This window comes from Mus musculus, chromosome 5, assembly GCF_000001635.26.
Source record: "Mus musculus strain C57BL/6J chromosome 5, GRCm38.p6 C57BL/6J".
In the NCBI taxonomy this organism is placed as follows: Eukaryota; Metazoa; Chordata; class Mammalia; order Rodentia; family Muridae; genus Mus; species Mus musculus.
In genome coordinates, this window is record NC_000071.6 from 101,800,563 (window position 1) to 101,821,380 (window position 20,818).

General features: G+C 46.5%; 1 protein-coding gene across 3 annotated transcripts in view; it reads left to right on the forward strand.

Moving 5' to 3' along the window:
• The window catches only part of Cds1 (CDP-diacylglycerol synthase 1), a 58,766-nt gene that overhangs the window by 35,470 nt on the left and 2,478 nt on the right, over window positions 1-20,818 (forward strand). Inside the window, exons 6-12 of one of the 3 annotated variants that reach the window (NM_173370.3) lie at window positions 6,001-6,059; window positions 8,104-8,186; window positions 9,324-9,411; window positions 11,933-12,001; window positions 13,838-13,990; window positions 15,287-15,406; window positions 17,291-17,394. In NM_173370.3, coding sequence (NP_775546.2) covers window positions 6,001-6,059; window positions 8,104-8,186; window positions 9,324-9,411; window positions 11,933-12,001; window positions 13,838-13,990; window positions 15,287-15,406; window positions 17,291-17,394 — 676 coding nt within the window. The remainder of the gene's footprint in view (window positions 1-6,000; window positions 6,060-8,103; window positions 8,187-9,323; window positions 9,412-11,932; window positions 12,002-13,837; window positions 13,991-15,286; window positions 15,407-17,290; window positions 17,395-20,818) is intronic. The other 2 variants (XM_006535263.3, XM_006535264.2) reach the window with 2 other exon arrangements.

Here is a 20,818-nt window from a genome sequence, read left to right on the forward strand (position 1 = left end):
CTGTAGACTAGCCACACAATTGAGAGAGCGAGTCTTTTATATCTTTTTATCTTGTTTTCTGGGGGTCTCTGGGCCCCTCTCCTCCTGTAGACCAGCGGCACAGAGGCTCCCTGCCTCCGTGATTGAGTTCTTTCCCTGGTCCACCAGCCTTTTGGATATCACCCCTGCCTTGCAGAAGCAGGGCACCCAGTAGTGCCCTGTGAGAGGTGCAGGAGAACATGCCTTGTGTTCCTGGAGTCTCTTCAGTCTGTCTTCATGACTGATGTCATGACTCGGGGTGGAGGTGGGGTGGGGGAGTTGTGTCTGCTGCTAGCCATTCACTTGATGTTTCTGCCTCCACTGTCTGTATCCCTTCTAGGGAAGACCCTTCCTTAGTCAGCCCTGCTGTCTCAGACGATTTCCTTCTGTTCTCTGTTCTGCTTGGTCTTCATCGGCGTATCTCCCAGCGGCATTTCAGCGTCTGCCAGGCTGAATGAAATGAGTGTACTTGTGCACAACCACCTTGACGTGGGCTGCATTCTCCCTGTGTCATAGCACAGCCCAACAGTGTCTCAGTTCTGTGGGCTCTCGGGGATAGCCAGGTTTTCTACCACAGGGCCTAAAGTCATCAGAGTCTAAGTATGGGAGGGCTGGACCTGTGCCCGCCGCTGACCAGGCTCTGCTCTGTGCCTCTCATAGGCTGCCTTCTGAGTGGGAAGCATGCCCAAATCCTAAAAGTCTTGTTAAAGGTAGGATGTTTTAGAACATATATCTTAGATGCCCATAGTAAACATTCGGAAAAACAAGAGAGTGCTCAGTGGAGCCATCTTGATGCTGTAGAGCCGTACTTCCTGTCTCCAGAGGCTTACTGAAGTTACTCCAGAAATTTCCAGAGTATTCAAGCCTGTGTAAGAGCAGATCATTCTATAGTTTCCAGTTGCTGTACTTGAGGGTGGCTTTATACCGACACATCTAAACTCACCTGTGCCTCCTGAACCATAGTTATGTCAGAATGCCGCTTGCAGTCCAGTGGGCACAGTATGAGCTGCATGAGGCTGCGGCTTCCTCCCCTCCTCCCCTTCCTCTCCTTCCTCCTCCTCCTCCTCCTCCTCCTTCTCTTCCTCCCACCTTTGATGGCTGGAGCTCAAGCTTGGAACAGCTTCTGTTGAGCAGAGAGAGACAGTGAACAGTTTTGTTTTGTTGTTGTTTCTGTTTACACATTTACACACCATCTCCCAACCAACTCCTTTTCAGTGACTGTTCTATACAAGAACGTTTTCAAATCTTATCAAATACAATTACTGCTGTTTTCTTTTTCCCCAGTGATGTTCTGATTTCTGTCACAGACTTATTTTACCACAAGCGTTAGTAGGGTCACAGAAGCTCATCTGAAAGCCACCAGTCATCTTTTTAAACAAACACTGAAGTTCGTCCCAATGCTAGGGTCCTAGTGAGGCCACCTGGAGTGCATAATGGCAAGCAGCAGATAACTCCCCCTGCATGCAGAGCCTATGAGCTCTTGGAGAAGAGGTGACCAGTACCACAAGAGTGAGGAGTGGGCAGGCCTCTGCCAATCATCCCAGGAGGAGGGACCAGCTAGCTGAGCCAGGGACAGAGCTGAGAGGTGATGGCTTGTCCAAGCCTGGAAAGAACATTCAGGCATCTTGAGCAACTGTCTGTGTCTATGGGAAGGGTTTGGACTTCTCTCAGGGAAGCCCCTGGGGGATTCCAGTCCAAGAGAAGAGGAGAGCAAGTCTGTAACTAAGTGAAAAATGGGTTGGGAGCAGTTAACAGAGCCATGAGAGGAGGCAGAGCCTGAATCTTGCAGGTTTATACTCGTAATGGAGGAGTATAAACCTTAACCAGTTCTTTTAATCTTTTCAAATAATTCTGCTCCCTGGTGACTAAGTATTCCAATACAAGAGCCTCTTAAGTGTGACCCGAAAGTGGCCCTGCTAGGCTGGAGGCACCAACCATGCCTCTCACTGTGTGTGCCTCTCAGTACATTCCTAGAGCTATGTGCTGAGCCTGTGTGTGTGCTGGAATGACAGGAAGTCTGAGATGGGGTGTGTCCATGCATGGTGCCTGTGAGTGCTTGTGTGTGTGTGTGTGTGTGTGTGTGTGTGTGTGTGAGAGAGAGAGAGAGAGAGAGAGAGCATGCTCTCACGTATGTGCTGAATGACTGGTGCTTGTGAGTGCTGTTGCCTCGGCCTCTTTGCCTTGTCTGTTGTCTTGATGTGAGTCTTTACATTGGGACCGAGTTGGACTTCGGAACAGTATGGGGAAGTGGGAGGCGCTGTCTTCATAGATCTGTGCTGTTACAGTGTGAAAGGACGCTGTGGAAACGTTGGTTTTATTGCAGTGATCAAAGGACTTTGGAAAGTGTGTCTTAGCTGATGTTAAAAGCAAAGCTGGCCTGAGCTGTTTCACTGGCATTAAATTTTGTTGGAATAAAATGTATGTATCTCTGTGTCTGTCCTCATCAGAGGCCATGAAATTCAATGACATGCATTCTGTCATACGAGGGGACTCACTGACAGGGTCTGGAGGTCATTCTGACGTTTAGATAATCTTGTCATTATCTGATTTAGGTAATCTTGTCACAAAGTGAATTTGACTGATAAGCAAAGAAAAAAGTCAGTGAGACTGGCAATAATAATACAAGCTTCTCCAGAGACTAGATTTGCATAAAGACGAACACCTCACAGGCTTGGCAACGTGGATTTGTGCTGCTTAGGAATGAGAGCAAGCATGTAGTCGCAAGCCCTGTAATGACAGGTACAGGTATTCGGGGTGTTGGATCCCAAAGGACATTACCAGCTACAGTCATGTGATCACTCTGAATACATTTATATGTGGTGGTTTGGTGTCCTTAAAATTCTTAAGGTATTTGATCAGTACCCTTCGTCAGCAATTCTTTTAAAACTCGGCTAATGTGACTGGTTTGCACAGTAGCTTCCCCATTACCTACTTTTTTAACCTTTGTGTAAATTGCTCAGCTGTAGCTAAGGGTGGGAATGAGCCCACCTAAGGTCGCAGAATGTATTTAAGACGATGCCAGAAGCCTTTCTGTCAAGTAGTATAACCCAGCAGAGAGTGAGGAGTGAGCTCCTCATGTGCATATGTAGGCCTGTCCGCATGGCCGTAGGACTGAAGAGGCCACGTATTTACTGAGTTACACAATCACTATAGTAAAATTTAAAACAGGTTTGTTGCTCTGTCTTCTGTCTCTTCAGCTGGAGATGCTCATGCCTGCCTATCTCACTTTTTTTTTTTAATCTTGCATCTGGAATATCGTAAACACTTGCTAAGTTTTAAACTGTTAACACATTTCCCGAAATTCCCATTTTCTCCTTCTCTTTTCCTGGCGTGCTCGACCACGTCATTTGCTTCTGTTCTTTGCTGTAGAGTCATCTCTGTGTGTTGGGAACTGGCTCTTGCTGCCCCCTGAGGAGTGCTTAAGATGGGATATAGGATGCTCATCTCTGCCTCAGCACCAGCTCAGCCAGGCAGCCACACTGAGAGCTGTTACATCATCAGAGCCGAGTGTGCCCAAGTGTGCCGGGGGCCTGCTCTAGTTTTCTTTCTGCTCCTGTGAAAGAGCACTGATCCAAAGCAGCCCGTGGAGAAGAGTTTATTGGGTTTAATATGTTGTGGTAGCCACAGCAGGAGCCATCACTGAGGGAAGCCACAGCAGGAACCTGGAGGTAAGGCATGAAGCAGAGACCAGGGAGGAGCATGGCTCTCAGCTGCTTTCTCATACCCTCCAGGGCCACTTGAGTCCTCGGGGTGCCACTGCCCTCCCACACTGATCATCACTCAGGAAAACACCCCTGACCTGTCCGCCAGCCAGGGTGAAGAGGGCAGGTCCTCAGTGAATGACCCTCTTCGCAGGTGACTCTACTTTGTGTCAAGCTGACAAAAACCTCACCAGCCTTTCCAGCTGGTGTTCCACTTTTGTTGCTGTGACAGGCACCGTGGCCAAGGCAACTCTTATTTAATTATGGGCTGGCTCACAGTTTCAGAGACCTAGTCCATTATCAACACAGCCAGAGGCATGGTGGCTTGCATGGCACTGTGGAGCAGTGGCTGAGAACTTTATTCTGGTCCACAAGCTGAGAGGCGAGGTGGAGGGAGAGGGTGGTTTTGAAAGGACAAAGCCCATCCTCTGTGACACACTTCCGCCAATAAGGTCACACTTTCTAATACTTCTAATCAGTGCCCCTCCCTGGTGAGGTGACTGAGCATTCAAATACAGGAGCCTGTGAGGGTGAATAGTTGTCAATGTCCTCGCCTCTGCAGGCGTCCTCTTCACTTGCTGTACTGAATGTCTACTTTTGTAAGGTCCCACTTGTCCCTCTCAGAGAGTAAACTCCTTCACCTGGATCCTGTAGGTACTGCCGACCATGTCCCTTCTAGGAGTGTCAGCCAGTCAGGGTCCACACAGAGGCCTTTGATCCATCTCGAGTTGACTTTGTACAGTGTCATAGATGTGTCTCCAGTTTGATTCTTCTGTATATAGACATCTGTGAATTTGAGGAGTTGACAGGGGAGGGGGAGGGAGTGGGGACAAAAATAATAAATACACATTCATATAAAAAAATCTCAATAAAGAAATAAGGAGAACATAAACCTAGTCATCACAGCAGAAAAACTTAAATGAGACTTTTATGTGCTTGGCAGTTGGAGCAGCACGGACTCCATGTCCTTAGCCCATCTCTTTCACCCACGCTCTCTCTGCCTCTACTCCTAAGTGCTGTTTCAGCTTTAGGACATCTCTACCAAAGAGGGCTTTCTTACTGGCTTCGCAGTCCAGTGAGCAGTTTACTCTGCAGATGACAGATGGAACGTAGGGATGGAGCCTCTGCCCACTGATAGATAGGACATGGGGACGGTGGCCCCTGCCCACTGCCCTTATTCTGCCATAATCCTTACTTGTGGATGATTAAAATCAGTCTTCACAAACAGACAGAGGCAGCTGCTGCTTGGTCCTCTGCCCTTAGGAGAGATGCACCCTGGGTTACACTGAGTATAGAGATGTAAAAGCACTTTTATCTCATGTGCTGTAGGTCAGTTGGCAAAACCAGATTCAGTTCCTGTGTAAGATTCACTCTGATCCCATTGCAGAACTGCCCAGTTAGACTCCGTTTGTGCATTTTCAGGAGCCACCTCTGCCAGAAGCACATCTTGACGAGGTTACGGTGCTCTGCGCAAGCCTCGCACTGCGTTAGTGTGTGATGGTTAGGGACTTGCACTGAGTTGGGCAAGTGCAGTGTGTTTTCCTTGTAATACGTGTCTGTGATACCGTCATAAACTCAAATACAGAGGAAGAAATCACTTGAGAGCATTATACTGCATTTATGCTACTGGTTTGGGATACTTAAGGCTACTTTTTGTCTGCATGGTGCCATGTGAGTTCCTATGGAGCAGCATGACTTGAGGGCAGGAGTATTTGAAGATTTCTTTTCATTCTGTGGTCCTCAGTCCTCGTTTGTGAAGCGGAGATGCTGGTGGGTAGCTACGTCAAGGATGCTGGAAGGATGGAATTGATACATACACACGCTTAGACAGGAGTAGGAACATACAGTGTTTAATGGGCACTGGCTGACATAATAGTAGTAGACACTGGACATATTCTGTGATACTCTCAATCAACTGACATCTTATGTGGTAGGATTTGCTAAACTGAAGATTGAAAATGGGGCCCTTCCTGTCCTCGGCAGACACTGCCACTGACCTACCAGCCTGTTCTTGACATAGTGACAATTTAAGATTCATTTAATGAATGTAGGAGATAGCAATTGACTTTTTCCCCCCGTGGAATATATCAGGCACTTTAGAGATTTCAAAATTGTTCCTTTAAGAAACTCCTGAAACCAATAAAGGAGAGGAAGCATTGGGTTGAGTGATGGCTAAACTGTGCTTGGATGGTGATGCAGGAAACGGGCTATGGAGGAGGGGGATTCGTGGAATCTCATACTTGATACAAACTCACAGTACATGTCTCTTGTTGTTGAGCAGGTTTCTGCATGTTTGTCCTGAGCCTGGTGAAGAAGCACTACAGACTGCAGTTCTATATGGTGTGTATCCGCAGCTTCCCGTAGCTGCAGTTCTATATGGTGTGTATCCGCAGCTTCCCGTAGCTGCAGTTCTATATGGTGTGTATCCGCAGCTTCCCGTAGCTGCAGTTCTATATGGTGTGTATCCGCAGCTTCCCGTAGCTGCAGTTCTATATGGTGTGTATCCGCAGCTTCCCGTAGCTGCAGTTCTATATGGCGTGTATCCGCAGCTTCCCATAGCTGCTCTCCTCCTCTCCCTGTTCTTACGAGGGAACGGACACATTAGCTGGGTACTACCTTGCCAGAGCCTGGAGAAGTTTTCATTTTTTTCCTGTGTTCATTAGATACAAAATATTGGAGTTGAAAGGGTTTGGGGAATTAAAATTACATCAGTTCCTGAAGTGTTATTGAAACATTAAAAAAAATTCAAAGACAAAAAAATATATAAATGGTATATTTGAATTCCCTGATTGTGGGAATGCCTCTGAGACAGTCACTAGAGCCTAGGAAGTACCTGCTGCACGGTTTTGTGGCAGCTGACTTTGAACACCCGCTGCCAACATCAGCATAGTGGCAGGCAGAACGTGACAGTTTGTGACAGTTATGGTCAGCCACAGATTCCCGCTGCCCTAAGACTCTTGTTCAGTGGAGAGAAGCAGTCTGTGCTTCCTAGGACCCGTTACTTTACACCATGCATTTCTTTCCTAAAGTGGAACTGCAAGTCTGAAGTCCAGTGCAGAACCGAGAGTTGCAAACTGGGCTCAGCAAGGCTTATTCAGATTGGGCCATCCTTCCCACGTGGCCTTTTCCTTAAGGAAGCATTCTTCTACAAATTATTCTTGTTAAGAAATTTGTAATATTTCCTAAATTTCTAATTTCAGGGGATCCTATAGTAAAATTCTTTATGAAACCTAAAAACAAATACGGCAGATTGGAAGTAATGAAGTCTCCTCTTAGGAACTGGTTCTAGAGCCACTGTGAACAGCAAATGCTATGCACACTGGAGGACCTGGTGTTTCTGTGCATCCTCTAGTGCTCTTGAAATCACTTTACTTAGTGATAAGACTTAACACAACCAAATCCTATGTAGTGACTAATGGCAATGAGAAACAGGTCTGTGCATTTGATCCATGTATCTGTGGGGCTTCTGAATTTGTGGGCACAGGACCTATGGGCCATAGAGGGCCAACTATAAAATGTTGCCTATTGAAAAAATGTATTTTAAGTATAAAATACTTGGTTCTTTTAAATGCATATCAGTAGAACAGAAGAAAACCAACATAAAATACCTTACTGAAATGAGAAATGAGTTTTAAAGAGTAAATAAAAATCTGAATTATTTGGAAAAAATCACTTCATAATTGCCAATCAAAATTTTCAGATGAATGCATAGAATTATGACTGCTTTGAGCTCACACTCTGCCATAGTGCTTGTGCTAAAAGTCACCGAAGTTGCTGTCTCTCAGGCAGAGGACTAAGGGAGGGGTGTCGAGGGAGGGCTGGGGACGGACACGGCAGAGGGCTTTGAAATGTGGAAAAGTGCATAATGTCATTGAACAGACGTGAGAAACATCCACTTTCAGTGTGAAAAGATGGACCTTACCGGCAGCGAATCCAGAGAGTTTTCCTCCTTCACAGCTAGAAATAAGTCTTTGCACAGAGAGGTTGTCATACATAGTAAACCCAGGGAAGACAGTTCCCTCAGGGGTTACCTGGGAACATCAGCCTCCAGCACCGCTCTCCACAGCATCTGTGGCTTCTCAGTTAGCTCCGTGGAGTGACCCACTCTGTGTTTTCAAAACATAATAGTATATCTCAGAGGTACTAGCGTTCCATATGTACCTATAAGTTATGGAGGTTCACTCAATGATTCTGTGCTTTCAGGGTTCTAGCAGGCAATATGAGGAATATAATGTACTAACTGCACTCGTTTTGCTTGTATGACCTATTCTTACAAATTCCCATCAGAAGTCATGGCAGAAAATGTGTGTCTCAAAACTGCTCTTGCTCCTTGGCCGTTCGACGAGCTGCGTTGCTAACCCTTGTGTTGTTGGGCTATTAACAGTTCGCATGGACGCACGTCACTTTACTGATAACCGTCACTCAGTCACATCTTGTCATCCAAAATCTGTTTGAAGGCATGATATGGTAAGGGACTATGCTGTGTTATGCTGCGTTCTGTTTTTATGTCCTGCCTTTTAGACCCCTAACACCAGGCAGTAGCTTCCCAGTTTCCACTACAACGGGCCACTTGGTATGTCCCAGTAAAATTACTGAATTTCACTTACTCTTTGACAACTGAGCACAAAACGCTTCATTAACGACTGGAATCATTTAGTTCCAAATAAAATGCAGAAAGTCTTTCTCAAAACCCAGTTACATTTTCAGATGCTAACCAATCCCAATATTGCCTTTTTTTTTTTTAAAGGATGGATGATATTTACACAGATTGTAAAAAACATGTGATGGTGGCTTTCAGAAAGCACGGCTTTTCTCTAGGCGACTGCTGGGTGGGAAGGAACAGGCTTCTAGCCTGTTGCTCGGGCAGAGCTGTGAGCTCCTCAGCCCTGGGCTTTGCGGGTTCAGAAAGCATTTTTTATTAATTAAAAGTTATCCAACTTAATAATGAGATGTGAGCTGGAATGGGGAGAAGGCTTAAAGAGGTTCTGTGCACCTGCATATGAGCAATGAAAACAAGCCCTGCTCAACTAGAAAGGTTTGTGGCTAAGTGGAATTTTGCCAGGATAGGTTGTACCCCCTGACACTTTACCAGAATGTGCATGTGTCTGTGTAAACATTTACGTTCCAGTTTTCGGACAGATGTCACATAAAACCTTTCGATTGAGGGAGGAGTGTTTGTTGTGTAAATAGGTTCTGCAGAATTATCAGAGTTTGTCAGAGTCATAGGCTAAGATAGAAAGAATTAAAATTAATGTTTTTCCTGGAGGAGAGTTTGCAATAAGAGCTTGGGGTAAACGTGCCACTTGATTCCCTGCCTGCACAAGTGGCTTGTTTTGCATTTTGCTACAGCAATTGGCTATTCAGTATGTTCCTTAGCCGCCATCTTAGTGTCTTAGTTTAGTGATAGACTTTGTGCTATTTCCTGGCTAAATGAGCGAGCTCTTTTTGGTATTTTCTGTTTCTCCTGGGCCTTTGCCATGTACTGTGCTCTGCTCTGTCCACTGTGTGATCTAAAGGGTTACCATGCGGGTTCACTCTGAGCTGTAAACCAGATAAGTGTCTGCTGTCTAACTGTGCACACCTCTCCCTGCTAATGTTTTAAAGGTTCCTTGTTCCCATATCAAGCGTCATCTGCAATGACATCACAGCTTATCTTTTTGGATTTTTTTTTGGAAGAACTCCTCTAATTAAGGTAATGGGAAATGTCAGGAAGGAGCCCCTCCCATAGAGCTGAGGCCCTGGGACAGTTCACCCCTTGGCGCCCTCGCACACCTGATTTGCATGCACTAGCTAGGGCATGAGATGCCTTCCCAGAGTTCCTCTGAGTTTGCTGTCATGTGTGCAGTTGGGCCCTCCATGGGAGCCGCACTCCTTTGTCCTCTGCTCCTTCCGGTCACCTCATCCTCCTGCTGGTTTCTCATCCCCAGCAGCCCCACCCACGGCCAGCCTTGCCTCTCTCCACTGTCCCTTCCTTCATTAAACTTCCTGCCAGAGCAAGGCACACATCTGTGTGCACAGAGACAGCCAAGGTCATTTAAAAATAAGACTAGAGGAGCTAAAGCAAATAGCAACAGCTTAAGACAGGGCGGGAAGCATGTGGACAGCCCCTTCCCCTTCACCTTGGGTTTGGTTCTGTGTATGGACAGCAGAGGCAAGGACATGAATTAAATTATTCAGATCTTATTTGGGGGGCAGGAAAAAAACAAGTTCTTATGAAAAATCCAAGCTTTTCCTAGTACTGATTTAATCAATTTTATTTATTTATTTATTTATTTATTTATTTAGAGATAGGGTTTCTCTGTGTAGCCCTGGCTGTCCTAGAACTCACTCTATAGACCAGGCTGGTCTTGAACACGTAGATCCACCTGCCTCTGATTCCCGAATGCTGGGATAAAAGATGTGCACCACTATCTCCTGGTTTGGGTTTTTAAAGAGCTCTCTCTATGTTGGGGCTTCTCTTAGGAGTCAGTTTCCATCCTGAGCAAAGTGTTCGATGAGAGTCTCACAAATGTGTTCCTCAGCTGAGAGGAAAGCAGTTATGGAGGAAGCAGGGGCCACTGTTGGATAATGGATTAGCCTCAGGCTGCAGAGCAATGTGAGGGAGTGCAGTGCCCCTGGGGAGTGGTGGGCGGCCTCCCCTCAGAGCACCACAGCTCTCCTCTTGTGGGCAGTCACACAGAACCAGGCCAAGCTGCCCTGCGAGCTGCCTTCGGGGCTGCTGGCGTGCAATGGGTGGGTCTTGGACGTGTTTCTGAAGCTACTACGCCAGAACAAGTGAGCATGCTCACAAGCTCTAGACCAGCATGCCACCACAAGGGAGACTGTGAGCCATGCAGGAGTCCCAGTGGCCGGTTTTGAATACCTTTCAAGTGATTTCACCAAGGAAGATTATTTATGATACACCCAGGAGGGTGAGCAGTTATCTGGTGACCTGGAAGCTGGAAGCTTTCTTAGGTCATCAGCAGATACTTTAAGTCCACTTGACGCCACGAATACAGACACTGGATTATCCCAGGAGAAGGGGCGTTGGTACCTTCTCTGTGGCAGAATTGTTACCAGGTTTGTTAGGCTGCCAGCTAGTCTAGCTTTGAGATGTCTCACCTTAAAGGTTAAGAACTCTACAAGGAGCTCAGGTAGCTTGGGCTATGACCCGTTCCTTCCCTGAGAGTTAGCTCTGTCCCTGCAGGCCCCCTTGACACAGCCAATTTACTTCTTCCCTTCTATGGTAGCTCTGGGCATTTAGGACCACAGACTCAAGTCTCCTCTCCTTACACTACCAAGTTCCCAACTTACCTCCAGATTTTTCTCCCTGAGTGTCTTGTTGACTGGGAAATAAGAGCCAGACTGGAGCGTAGCCAGTGCCTATTCTTAGAAGCACAATATGTTCCCTTCTCTCTAAAGGTAGATCATGTAGATCATGGGGGGGGTACTAATTTGGGGCTGTTGAATATTTCATTTTGGAAGGAAATCTCATATACATTGCATATTAGGACTGAGTTGAACATGCAAGCACCAGTTTGTAATCTTAGTACTTGAGAGGCTGAGGCAGGAGGATTGCAAACTCTAACCCATAATGGGCTATATCGTGGGACCCTGTCCCCCTAATTTACCTGCCCAAAACCAGATAACCTGGAGTGTTCCAGTGCCTGGGCCCTGTTGTGTTCCTTCTGTTGTTTGGTCAGGAGGGGGCAGCACTGCTGGCGGGTACTCGGGATGACTTAACAACCTCACTTCAAGAGGAGCATGCAGTCATGAGAAAAGGATTTCAGTACTGAATTTACAGCCCTCTGAAAGACAAAAAGGAGAAAGGGCTTAAGGCCATTTAACAGAAATGAGTAGACATTCATAACCCATCACACACAGGACAGTCTGCTGTGTGTTAAGTGCCTCTCAAGACACTTGCTTAGGTAAATCACGACCACACAGTGCACAAGTGCAGTTTTCAGTTGTTGGATTAAGAGGAAAGGGAAGGCTTCCCAGCATTCGAGAGGCAGATGCAGACAGGTCTCTGTGAATTCGAGACCAGCCTAGAGTACAAAGTGGGTTCCAGCAAGACAGTCAGGGCTCTGTGTCAGACAAACCCTGCTCGAAAAACCAGGAGGGGGTGGGGTGGGATGGGGTACAGGGCCTTGGGGGAACCTTGTAGAGGCCCCTGTGTCCCCATGTTTGCATGTGTACTAACACCTCCCCCCTATTTTGTCCGGCCTCTGTAGCTGTCTCCTAAGAAGACTTGGGAAGGATTCATTGGTGGTTTCTTCTCCACAGTCATATTTGGATTCATTGTGAGTTTTAGTAGGATTTTAATTATATTTATATTCTGAATACCCATGCTAGAGTTTAGCCTTTTCTAAACCTACAAAATCATGAATTGATAATAATATTTTTGCTAAAACTTACTAAATAGGCACTCATTGTCAGTCATTTCTGTGTTTTGATTAGCGTGGTCTTCTCTGATACCCCCCACCCCTGTCTGCTGCCTAAAGAACTTTCTTTGATGAGATGTGAGAGCCACATTTACCTGTGGGTATAAGGACAGGCTGACACCCCACTAATATATTAACAATTCGACCCCCACACCTTAGACTCAGGGAATATCACTGAAGGTAGTGGCGACAAGATTGTTAGAGCCAGAAGACCAGGGTGTCTGCTATAAGACCCTGTCAGAGTTTTAAGTCTGGTCCGAGAAAATTGATGTAAGTTGATCTAAAGTTGATATAGTTGATATAAAATATCACATCCAAACACAGTGTAATCACAACAACATGACGCTTTGGGAGAGTAAATACGTGAATGACTGGAAACTCAGCATTGTCTTGTATGGGGAATCTACCCCTCTATTTAATTTATAAACAATTCATTCTCAATGAAGATTCTAGTAAAAGCTGGGGGTGGGGGAAACAAGGTTTGAGGTAGAACATCAGTAATCATTGATTCACACAGAAGATCCTAAGGTTTATGCATCAAAGTAAGATAGCAAGTTAAATAATACGATAAGAGTTTGTTATTTAGAAGTAGGTTACAGAGAGCTCCATCCCTGGAAAAAGTAAAGAGCTAGCCATTTAAACGTAATATACGGCCATTTAAACGTAATATACGGCCATTTAAATGTAATATACGGCCATTTAAACGTAATATACGGCCATTTAAACGTAATATACGGCCATTTAAACGTCATATACGGCCATTTAAACGTAATATACGGCCATTTAAACGTAATATACGGCCATTTAAACGTAATATACGGTCATTTAAACGTAATATACAGCCATTTAAACGTAATATACAGCCAGGTAAGAAACTGGTTTAGTTTGGAGGCAAGGCAGTTATCTGTTCCTAGCAGCATATTTGAATTTCTGCTGCTCTCGAGCAGAGCAATGGAGTGGGTATCTGGAGGAGAACCCAAGGTAAATTTAACAACTTAAATGTACACGAAGATGTTTTTTTATCTCCCGTTTCGATGGCTGAAGACAGCTAACTTTAAAAACTGTCCTGGGCTCCCTGGGCTAGTAAAGGACAGTGAGTGGCACCTTGCCTGCACTGCTGTGCACCGTTTGCTTAGTGACTTCGTATCAGCTGAGGAGATCAGTATGAGCCTGTGTGCCGCAAGCCCTCTGTATACCCCGTATCTTTATAATCCACTCCTTTACTTACTGCGTCTTCCTAGCCTCTGTTAAGACTTACGATGCAGCTCTGAAAAGTAAGGTCTTGGGCTAACAAGATGGCTCTGCAGGTGAGGGCAGTTGCTCTGCAGATCTTGGAGACTTGACTTTGATCCACAGAGTCCACATAAAAGGTGAAGGAGAAAACTACCTCCATCAGGCTGTCCTGGGACACGCACACGCCATGCACACACAGAGCAGTGAGAAGATGCACTGGAAGGGAAGACCTCCTAAGATGCTCTTTTAAGACTGCATCAGCCCCGCCCCTTCTTAGGCTGAATGGAGATGTCATTCTCTAAAGGCCTTTGAAGGCCTTTCCTGGGACCATCCTGACCTTCTAACTTTGTAAACGTGTAGCCATAAGCTAATGCAAGACATCCTGGCACGTGGCTCTGTCCTTTGTGACCTGTGGTTTCCTTTTACCTGGGCATTGCTCATGGACCTTGCTTTGCTCTTCAGGCTGCCTATGTGTTGTCCAAGTACCAGTACTTTGTGTGCCCGGTGGAATACCGAAGCGACGTCAACTCCTTCGTGACAGAGTGTGAGCCCTCAGAACTGTTCCAGCTTCAGAATTACTCCCTCCCTCCATTCCTACAGGCAGTGCTGAGCCGGGTAAGACAAATGTCCCGTTAACACGACAGAACTGTCCTTCCCTATTGAGCTGCCTTTAAAAGTGAAATTCTGATTCTTTTTTTAAAAAAAGATATAGAAGTGGATTGTATGTTTATCATCTTCTTAAACATCATCAAACGGGGTGTTAATGTTCCAGGGCATTGTTTGTTTGTACACTAGGAATTTATTTGCATAATGATTGAAATACTGATAGCAATTTAGTTTGTGTTTTCAAGGTGTTTTAAAACATTTAAAAATAGCTGGGTCCACGTGCTGTAAGATGGGCTGGAGCCAGTCTTAAGTTTGGAGCGATGCTGTCTGTCGCTTTGAGAACAGATCGATCTGAAACTGTGTGGGCTGAGCATCCTTCTTGGACCATGGTCCTCAATTGTGTGCAGCTTTCAGTTCATTCAGAGATGCTTGAGGGGTCTACGGGCGCTATAGTTCAACAGTGTGGTCAAGATGCTCGGTTCGGATGATTTCCTCATGTTGTCTGTGATCATTCAGCCATGCTCAATTTGACAGGTTTTGCTTCCTGTGAGGCAGGGTCTTACCATGTAGCCCAGGCTAGCCTTCAACCCAAGGTAGTCCCATGTCAGCCTCTAGAGAGCTGGGATAACAGGCTCACACCACCACCCCTTGATACTCTTTTTTTTTAAAGAATTAATTATATTATTTCATGTATATGAGTGCACTACAGCTGTCTTCAGACACACCAGAAGAGGGCCTCAGATCTCATTACAGATGGTTGTGAGCCACCACCCTGTGGTTGCTGGGATTTGAACTCAGGACCTCTGGAAGAGCAGTCAGTGCTCTTAACCACTGAGCCATCTCTCCAGCCCCCTGCCCCTTGATAGTATTTTAAGAAACTTATTTCTGCATGATTCCATAGCTTTCAACTTAGTTTTGGGGAGAAAGACAACTTTTTATTATTTTTATCATTTGAAATTAAATTGATATAAAATATAAAATTAAAATAAGTCCCAGAAGAGCAAAGAATTATGGCCAGAAGAGCAACAAATGTTGGTGTGAGCTCAAGTGTAGGCCTTCCACCCAGCTGAGCTCGAATTCCACAGCTGTACCCAGTGTGACAGGGAGGCAGTGGGTGTGGGGCAGGGAGAGGGCCCAGTGTGAGACTACCATGATGATGGGTTTTCTCCCGTGGTCTTCAAAGCTTGAGAAGTCAACAAAAACGTGGCCTGCCTTGACTTCCCATGTCTGCCGAGGTCCCTGGGTTCCAAGGCACGTGTGAGTGTACTGTTAACGAACAGGTCCTCTCTGCTTCTTCCTCCTCAGGAGACTGTGAGCTTGTACCCCTTCCAGATACACAGCATTGCCCTTTCAACGTTCGCGTCACTGATTGGCCCATTTGGAGGCTTCTTTGCCAGTGGATTCAAAAGAGCTTTCAAAATCAAGGTGTGTTGTGACATTCTTCTCTACGTTGTTGTACACATAATGAGGAGGTATATTGTCATTGGGGTGTCGTCCACGAGCCCCTGAGAAGCCACACCATCCCTGAAATCTATTTTAGCCTCACAGACATGCTGCCTGGCTAGTTTGAGTGTATTCTCCTTTTGGTAGGTTGGGCTATGCTGTATTTGTTTGTTTTGAAGTGTATTAGCCTCTTCTGGAAATAGAATGCAATGTCCCCTCATTGCCATTGCTGCTGTGACTGCAGCCCTGCAATTGGAGATGTCAGGAATCTGTGCATACATCCTTGTAGCTTGGCACTTCCCAGTATCCTGAAGGCTCTGCAGAGGGGCTTTTGTGGGGGGGTGGCTAGTGGGGTTCAGACTTGGTGATGTCAGGCTGTACAGAACACCCTTCCACGCCAGCATTTCCTCTCTGTCTCTGCTGCGTGAAGCTTGCCCCACAGACATGGCTATGAATATTTCAATAAAACTTTGTTGATAAGACATGCTTGTGGGCCAGATTTAGTTAGTGGGATCTGGTGGGCTGATTCTGGTCTAGAAAGTCACAGTTGTCCCTGTGCTTTAGAAGATCTAGGTCATCCTAAAGTGCTGTCGTCTCAGTCCTCTGCTCTTAACCCATGTTAGTCAGGGTGGAATTGGCTCGTGCCCTACGGCTAGCGTGACTGTTAAAGATGTGGTCAGGGAAGGTAGCTCTGAGGAATTGCCAGTGGGGCTGAGATCTGATGAGGATGAGCCTTACAGAGAAGCCTGAAGAAGAGAGTTGAAGCAAGTGCAATGAGGGGTGACTTGTCTAGAGCAAGAGCGGTCACTTATCGCGTGCAAGGAGAGGGTGACTTGTCAAAGTCGGGAGCAAGGACACAGCTGTGTTAGAGAGCGGCTGAGAACACAGTGTTTGGAAACCTGACCACACAGGCCTTAGGCTGGCTGGGTTAGTAAGTGAACACTGGGCGCCTCTGAGGCCACCAGGTCCTGGCCTCCAGATGCGCCCTCCCTGGAGGGGAGGGCGGGAAGCAGTCCAGTCTGTGGTGACAACTGAGGCTCCATGGGTGACTGCCTTAAAGAGTGGGATGAGGCTGCTGTGGCTCCCTCACGCCTCAGTGAGCAGAGATGGGAGGAAATGAGTTGGCAAAACTTATTCACACAGCTTCTTGGCAGCTGTTTTAAATGGAGAAGAGGTATCCGAATGCCATTCTAATATAAGTCTCTGAGGGTTCTCACCCTCAGAAGGGAGAGGTTTCCTTTTCACGTCTGAAGGGGCAACTGCTGCTGTGTCTTGTGCATTAGTGCCCCAGTGTGCTAGAAGAGCCTCCAGTCACCTCTGTTCCCTGGGGTTCAGGCCTTATCACCATCGCCCTGCCCCACTGTGGCTATTTAGTGGATGGCTGTTCTCAGTGAGCCGGCTGCTTTGCTTTGGTCTTTACCTCAGTGCTCAAAAAAGCCTGTTTATCACTGGAATGTTCCAGAGCAGGGCCCTTTGGGCAAGCCTAAGTCAGAAGCCTGAGCATATGTGAGATACCAGGGCGGCTCCCACAGCCCCGGCCATTGCAGGGGCAGAGGCGGTCAGGAAGTTAGAGAAGGAGAGTGGACAGACTTTCTATTTAAAATTTTATTAATGAGGAAAAGTGCTAGACTTAATTAATACTTGGTATTAGTTCAATGCTGTGGACCAGTCCAGAAATCATTAAACAGTGAGTGGAGATTTTAAAAAATAACGTTTCAATCTGTTGGCTGTATTCTAATTTATTTGTATTTGTTGGGAAAATGAATAGGAAGGTTGTTTTCCTTATAAGGTGTATAACACTGGAAAACATTAATATAACAGAATTTGGTATAGGTGATTTCTCTGCACATTTGTCTGTTTCTGCAGGATTTTGCAAACACGATTCCTGGACATGGCGGGATAATGGACAGGTTTGACTGTCAGTATTTGATGGCAACGTTCGTGCACGTGTACATCACCAGCTTCATCAGGTACGTTTCTGTTGAAACCAGAACCAAAAGCTCCCCATGGCCTGGCTCCTTTTGAGGGTGTTCATTAGTTTGGCTGCCTCTGTCAGTGGTCGCGTACAATGTCAAGGTAAGTGGAACAATAGCTCTACATAGCAGGGCTCAGGCTCCGTTGTTTTTAGAGCATCTGAGCAGCCTAAATGTTAGTAGTCTACACTGTGATTGTCAGCAGAACCCGATTAAAAGACCCAATAAAAAGATCCAGTTAATGTGCCTTAGGCTGTGCTCAGAATATCTAGCAGTTTGCATTTCTCACGGGTGGGCACTCCCTGGCCGCCATTAAGGAGAGGGCAGATCATTCTGCCCAGCTATCAGGTGTGTGTGATCCAGCACAAGATGTTCTACAGAGAGAGCAGATGATAAGGCCTGTCCTCAGCACTTCCTGCGGAGGGACAGGAGGGTCGGCAGAGGGTAATAACGAAGTGATATGGATGGTTTCGGGAGCCATGGCAAAAACGAAGCAGTTGAGAGGTTCTTGCTGCATGTGAGGGAGGAGTAGGAGGAGGCGGCTGCTTGGTGAGTGGTTGCCTGCTGGCACTGAGTATTAATGCTTCAGGTCTGCCCTGCGATGGCAGTGTAGCATGGGACAGCCAGCAGTCGTGACTTGGCGACTTGGTGTCCATGGTCTCCACTGGGGCCCAGAAGGTCTTGGAAAATATGTTTTCATCAGTCATTTAGAAAGAGACTTACATTTACGAATTAATAAACATGTGATTAAAATATGTATCCATAGCAGTGTAAGAATTTCTGTGTCAGTCTTTCAGAGGAGCCGTACTTCAATTCCCCAGCTTCCTTCAGCTTTTCAGATAACGAAGACTCCTTACCCTGTGTGGTACGCCTCTCTTCCCTCCCTGATTCACACTCTCCTTTCTTCATCTGTTTACACTCTTAAAGTTTAATTTGTTCCTTCTCTAGCTTCTTAAGATAAAGCCCAAGCTGTGATGTTCAGCCTTCTTATCCAAGACTACAGACTTGCTCTCGAGCACCCTTTCCTCTCACGCCGCACAGAACAGTGTGGACATTTCCAGTTCCCACACCACGATGTTCTTTGACACATTGGTTATTTAGACATATATTGATTGATTTCCAAACCACGACCTTTTGGTTCCTCTCCCCTTACTGATTGTTGCCTTAGCTCCAATGTGGTTGAAAGAAGCCTTTTGTGCTGTAACTGTTAATTTTTGAAGCTTGCGTCATGGCGCACCACGTCACCCCTTCTGGCATGTGCTGCGTCCACAGAGAGGTGATGGTCCCCCTGCAAGCTTCAGGTGTAATTGAGTCTGTGGCACTTGGTTCTTCTAAGTGTTTAGCTTGGTCATTTGAGTCGCAGGTGCTTGCTCTCTACAGGAACCTGAGCTGTGGGGTCTCTGCAGTGACCGCAGGCCATTCCCTGTCCCACCGGTAGGAGCATCATGTTTAGATCCCCGCCTTCTTCCGGGTTGCACTGGAACACATTAACCTTCCACGGCAGCTGCTCTGTGCCATCCCTCGCTTGGTCACTGAGCCCCATCTATCTCCCAGCCCGCTCGGGTTTATGTCCTGTTTCTCTATCTTTTTCTTTTTAACATTCCCTTCTCTTCAATTTTAGCAGTGTCTTTCTCTTCTGTTTTTCTTTTTTTTCTTATGGCCCCAACTGACCATTTTTTTGTCTTTTGCATTGCATCTCCTTGTTGATAGATTTTGATATTTAGTAATTTATGGTTAAATCCCTAAAAAACAAACAAACAAAAAACCCAAAACAACAACAACAAAAAACCAAACCCAAAAACCAAGCCAAGATAAAACATGAGCTTTGTTTTTCAAAAGTCAGCAAGTTTCTGCGGCATGCATTTGCACTTCTGTTTAAGAAGTCTCTCTTGTGCAGTCGGCGGTCAGCAGTGGGGTCATCTGAGCCATGCCCCTGCCCTGAAAGCAGATCCTTGACCTATTTGGATCCAGCTAGTGGGAAGTGCTTGCTGATGTCACTTTTCATGTCGCATAACTTCTTGGGATGGCTCCCCTCTCTGCAGGCAGGCAGGCTGCTCCAGCTGTGCCGGGGAAAGCAGCAAGAGGAGCTGGGCTGTAATTTGAGTAGCCTCTGGCTGTGAGGGGCACCTGCCACAGGTCCCTGCCTGCTTGCTTGGAGACATGAAGGTGACCCATGGGACGGCTGCCCTGTGCTACTGTGTAAGCCAAAGGGTTTCAGAGTAAATTGTGCCTGTGTTCATCCCACTGCTTCAGTGCTGGGAGGGGCAGGGCGGTTCTTCGGATTCTGTTTTACAAGTCTGTGTTAGAAGTCACTTACTTACCTGTTCTTAGTGTACGCTACCCTCCATGGCTCACACATGGGATTTTCCAGTTAGAGCTCACCATTGTTCACACACACACACACACACACACACACACAGAGAGAGAGAGAGAGAGAGAGAGAGAGAGAGAGAGAGAGAGAGAGAGAGATGTGCGCTCCTCCAAAAGTGCACTGGGGAAGGTTTAATGATTATAATTATACATAAAGATGGTAAGTTTTGGTGTGTGTGTGTGTATTTGAGACCCTGTATCCCAGACTGACCTGGAACTCACTGAGAAGTCCAAGTCATAGCAATTCTTCTGCCTCAGCATATCTAATGCTGCACTTACAGTTGTGAGCTACCATGTCTGTGTGATTTCATAAAGCAGTGTTTTAGAATTGTACATCTACGAATGTGTTGGGCTCTTCAGCCAGCCTGTGGGACATTGGGTTCCCAAGACCATGACAGAATTACTAGCAGCCAGGGGGTGGGGGTGCAGTCCTTCTGGGCATTCTCCAGCTCTTTGCAGCCCAGATGAGTTGCATACTGCAGGGCTGCAGCAGGAGTCTTGGGAGAGAGGGGTGATGGGCGGGGACATAGCTGTTCCCTGGCTCCTTTTCCTTGAGTGGACTGCTGTAGCAGATGAGCTGGGAGGTCAGGGCTTGGCCTGCTTCTTGGTCTCCCAAGGACTTTGAAGAACACCCTGGCACCTGTGGTCATCCCAGGTAGGACTTTGGTGGAGGACTTTTGCGCTTTGTCTCTCAGGTGACCGATCATGGTTCCCTAAGGGTATTTCTTCAGCAAAGTACCTTACATGGTCTGCAAGTCTCTCTGAAGCTACAAGTTTAAGTTTTTTCACATGTCTCCTATGGTTGGCCCTGTGTCCGCTGCTCTGAAGGTTTGTTGTCTATTGAGAGAATGTCTGTGGACCTCAGCTCTGCTTCCTCCGTGCAGCTCAAGGTGCAGTGAGTGGCTCTGGCCCTTTGCTCCCCTCTCTTGAGCACTGGACACGCCCAGCTGGAGCTTGTGAAGAGCTGTCTCACTTCTGTAAAGGTGGCTGCTCAGCGCTTAAAGCTGGGTTTTTGGGAGGGAGTGTGTGCTCACTGTGCAAACGGTGTGTG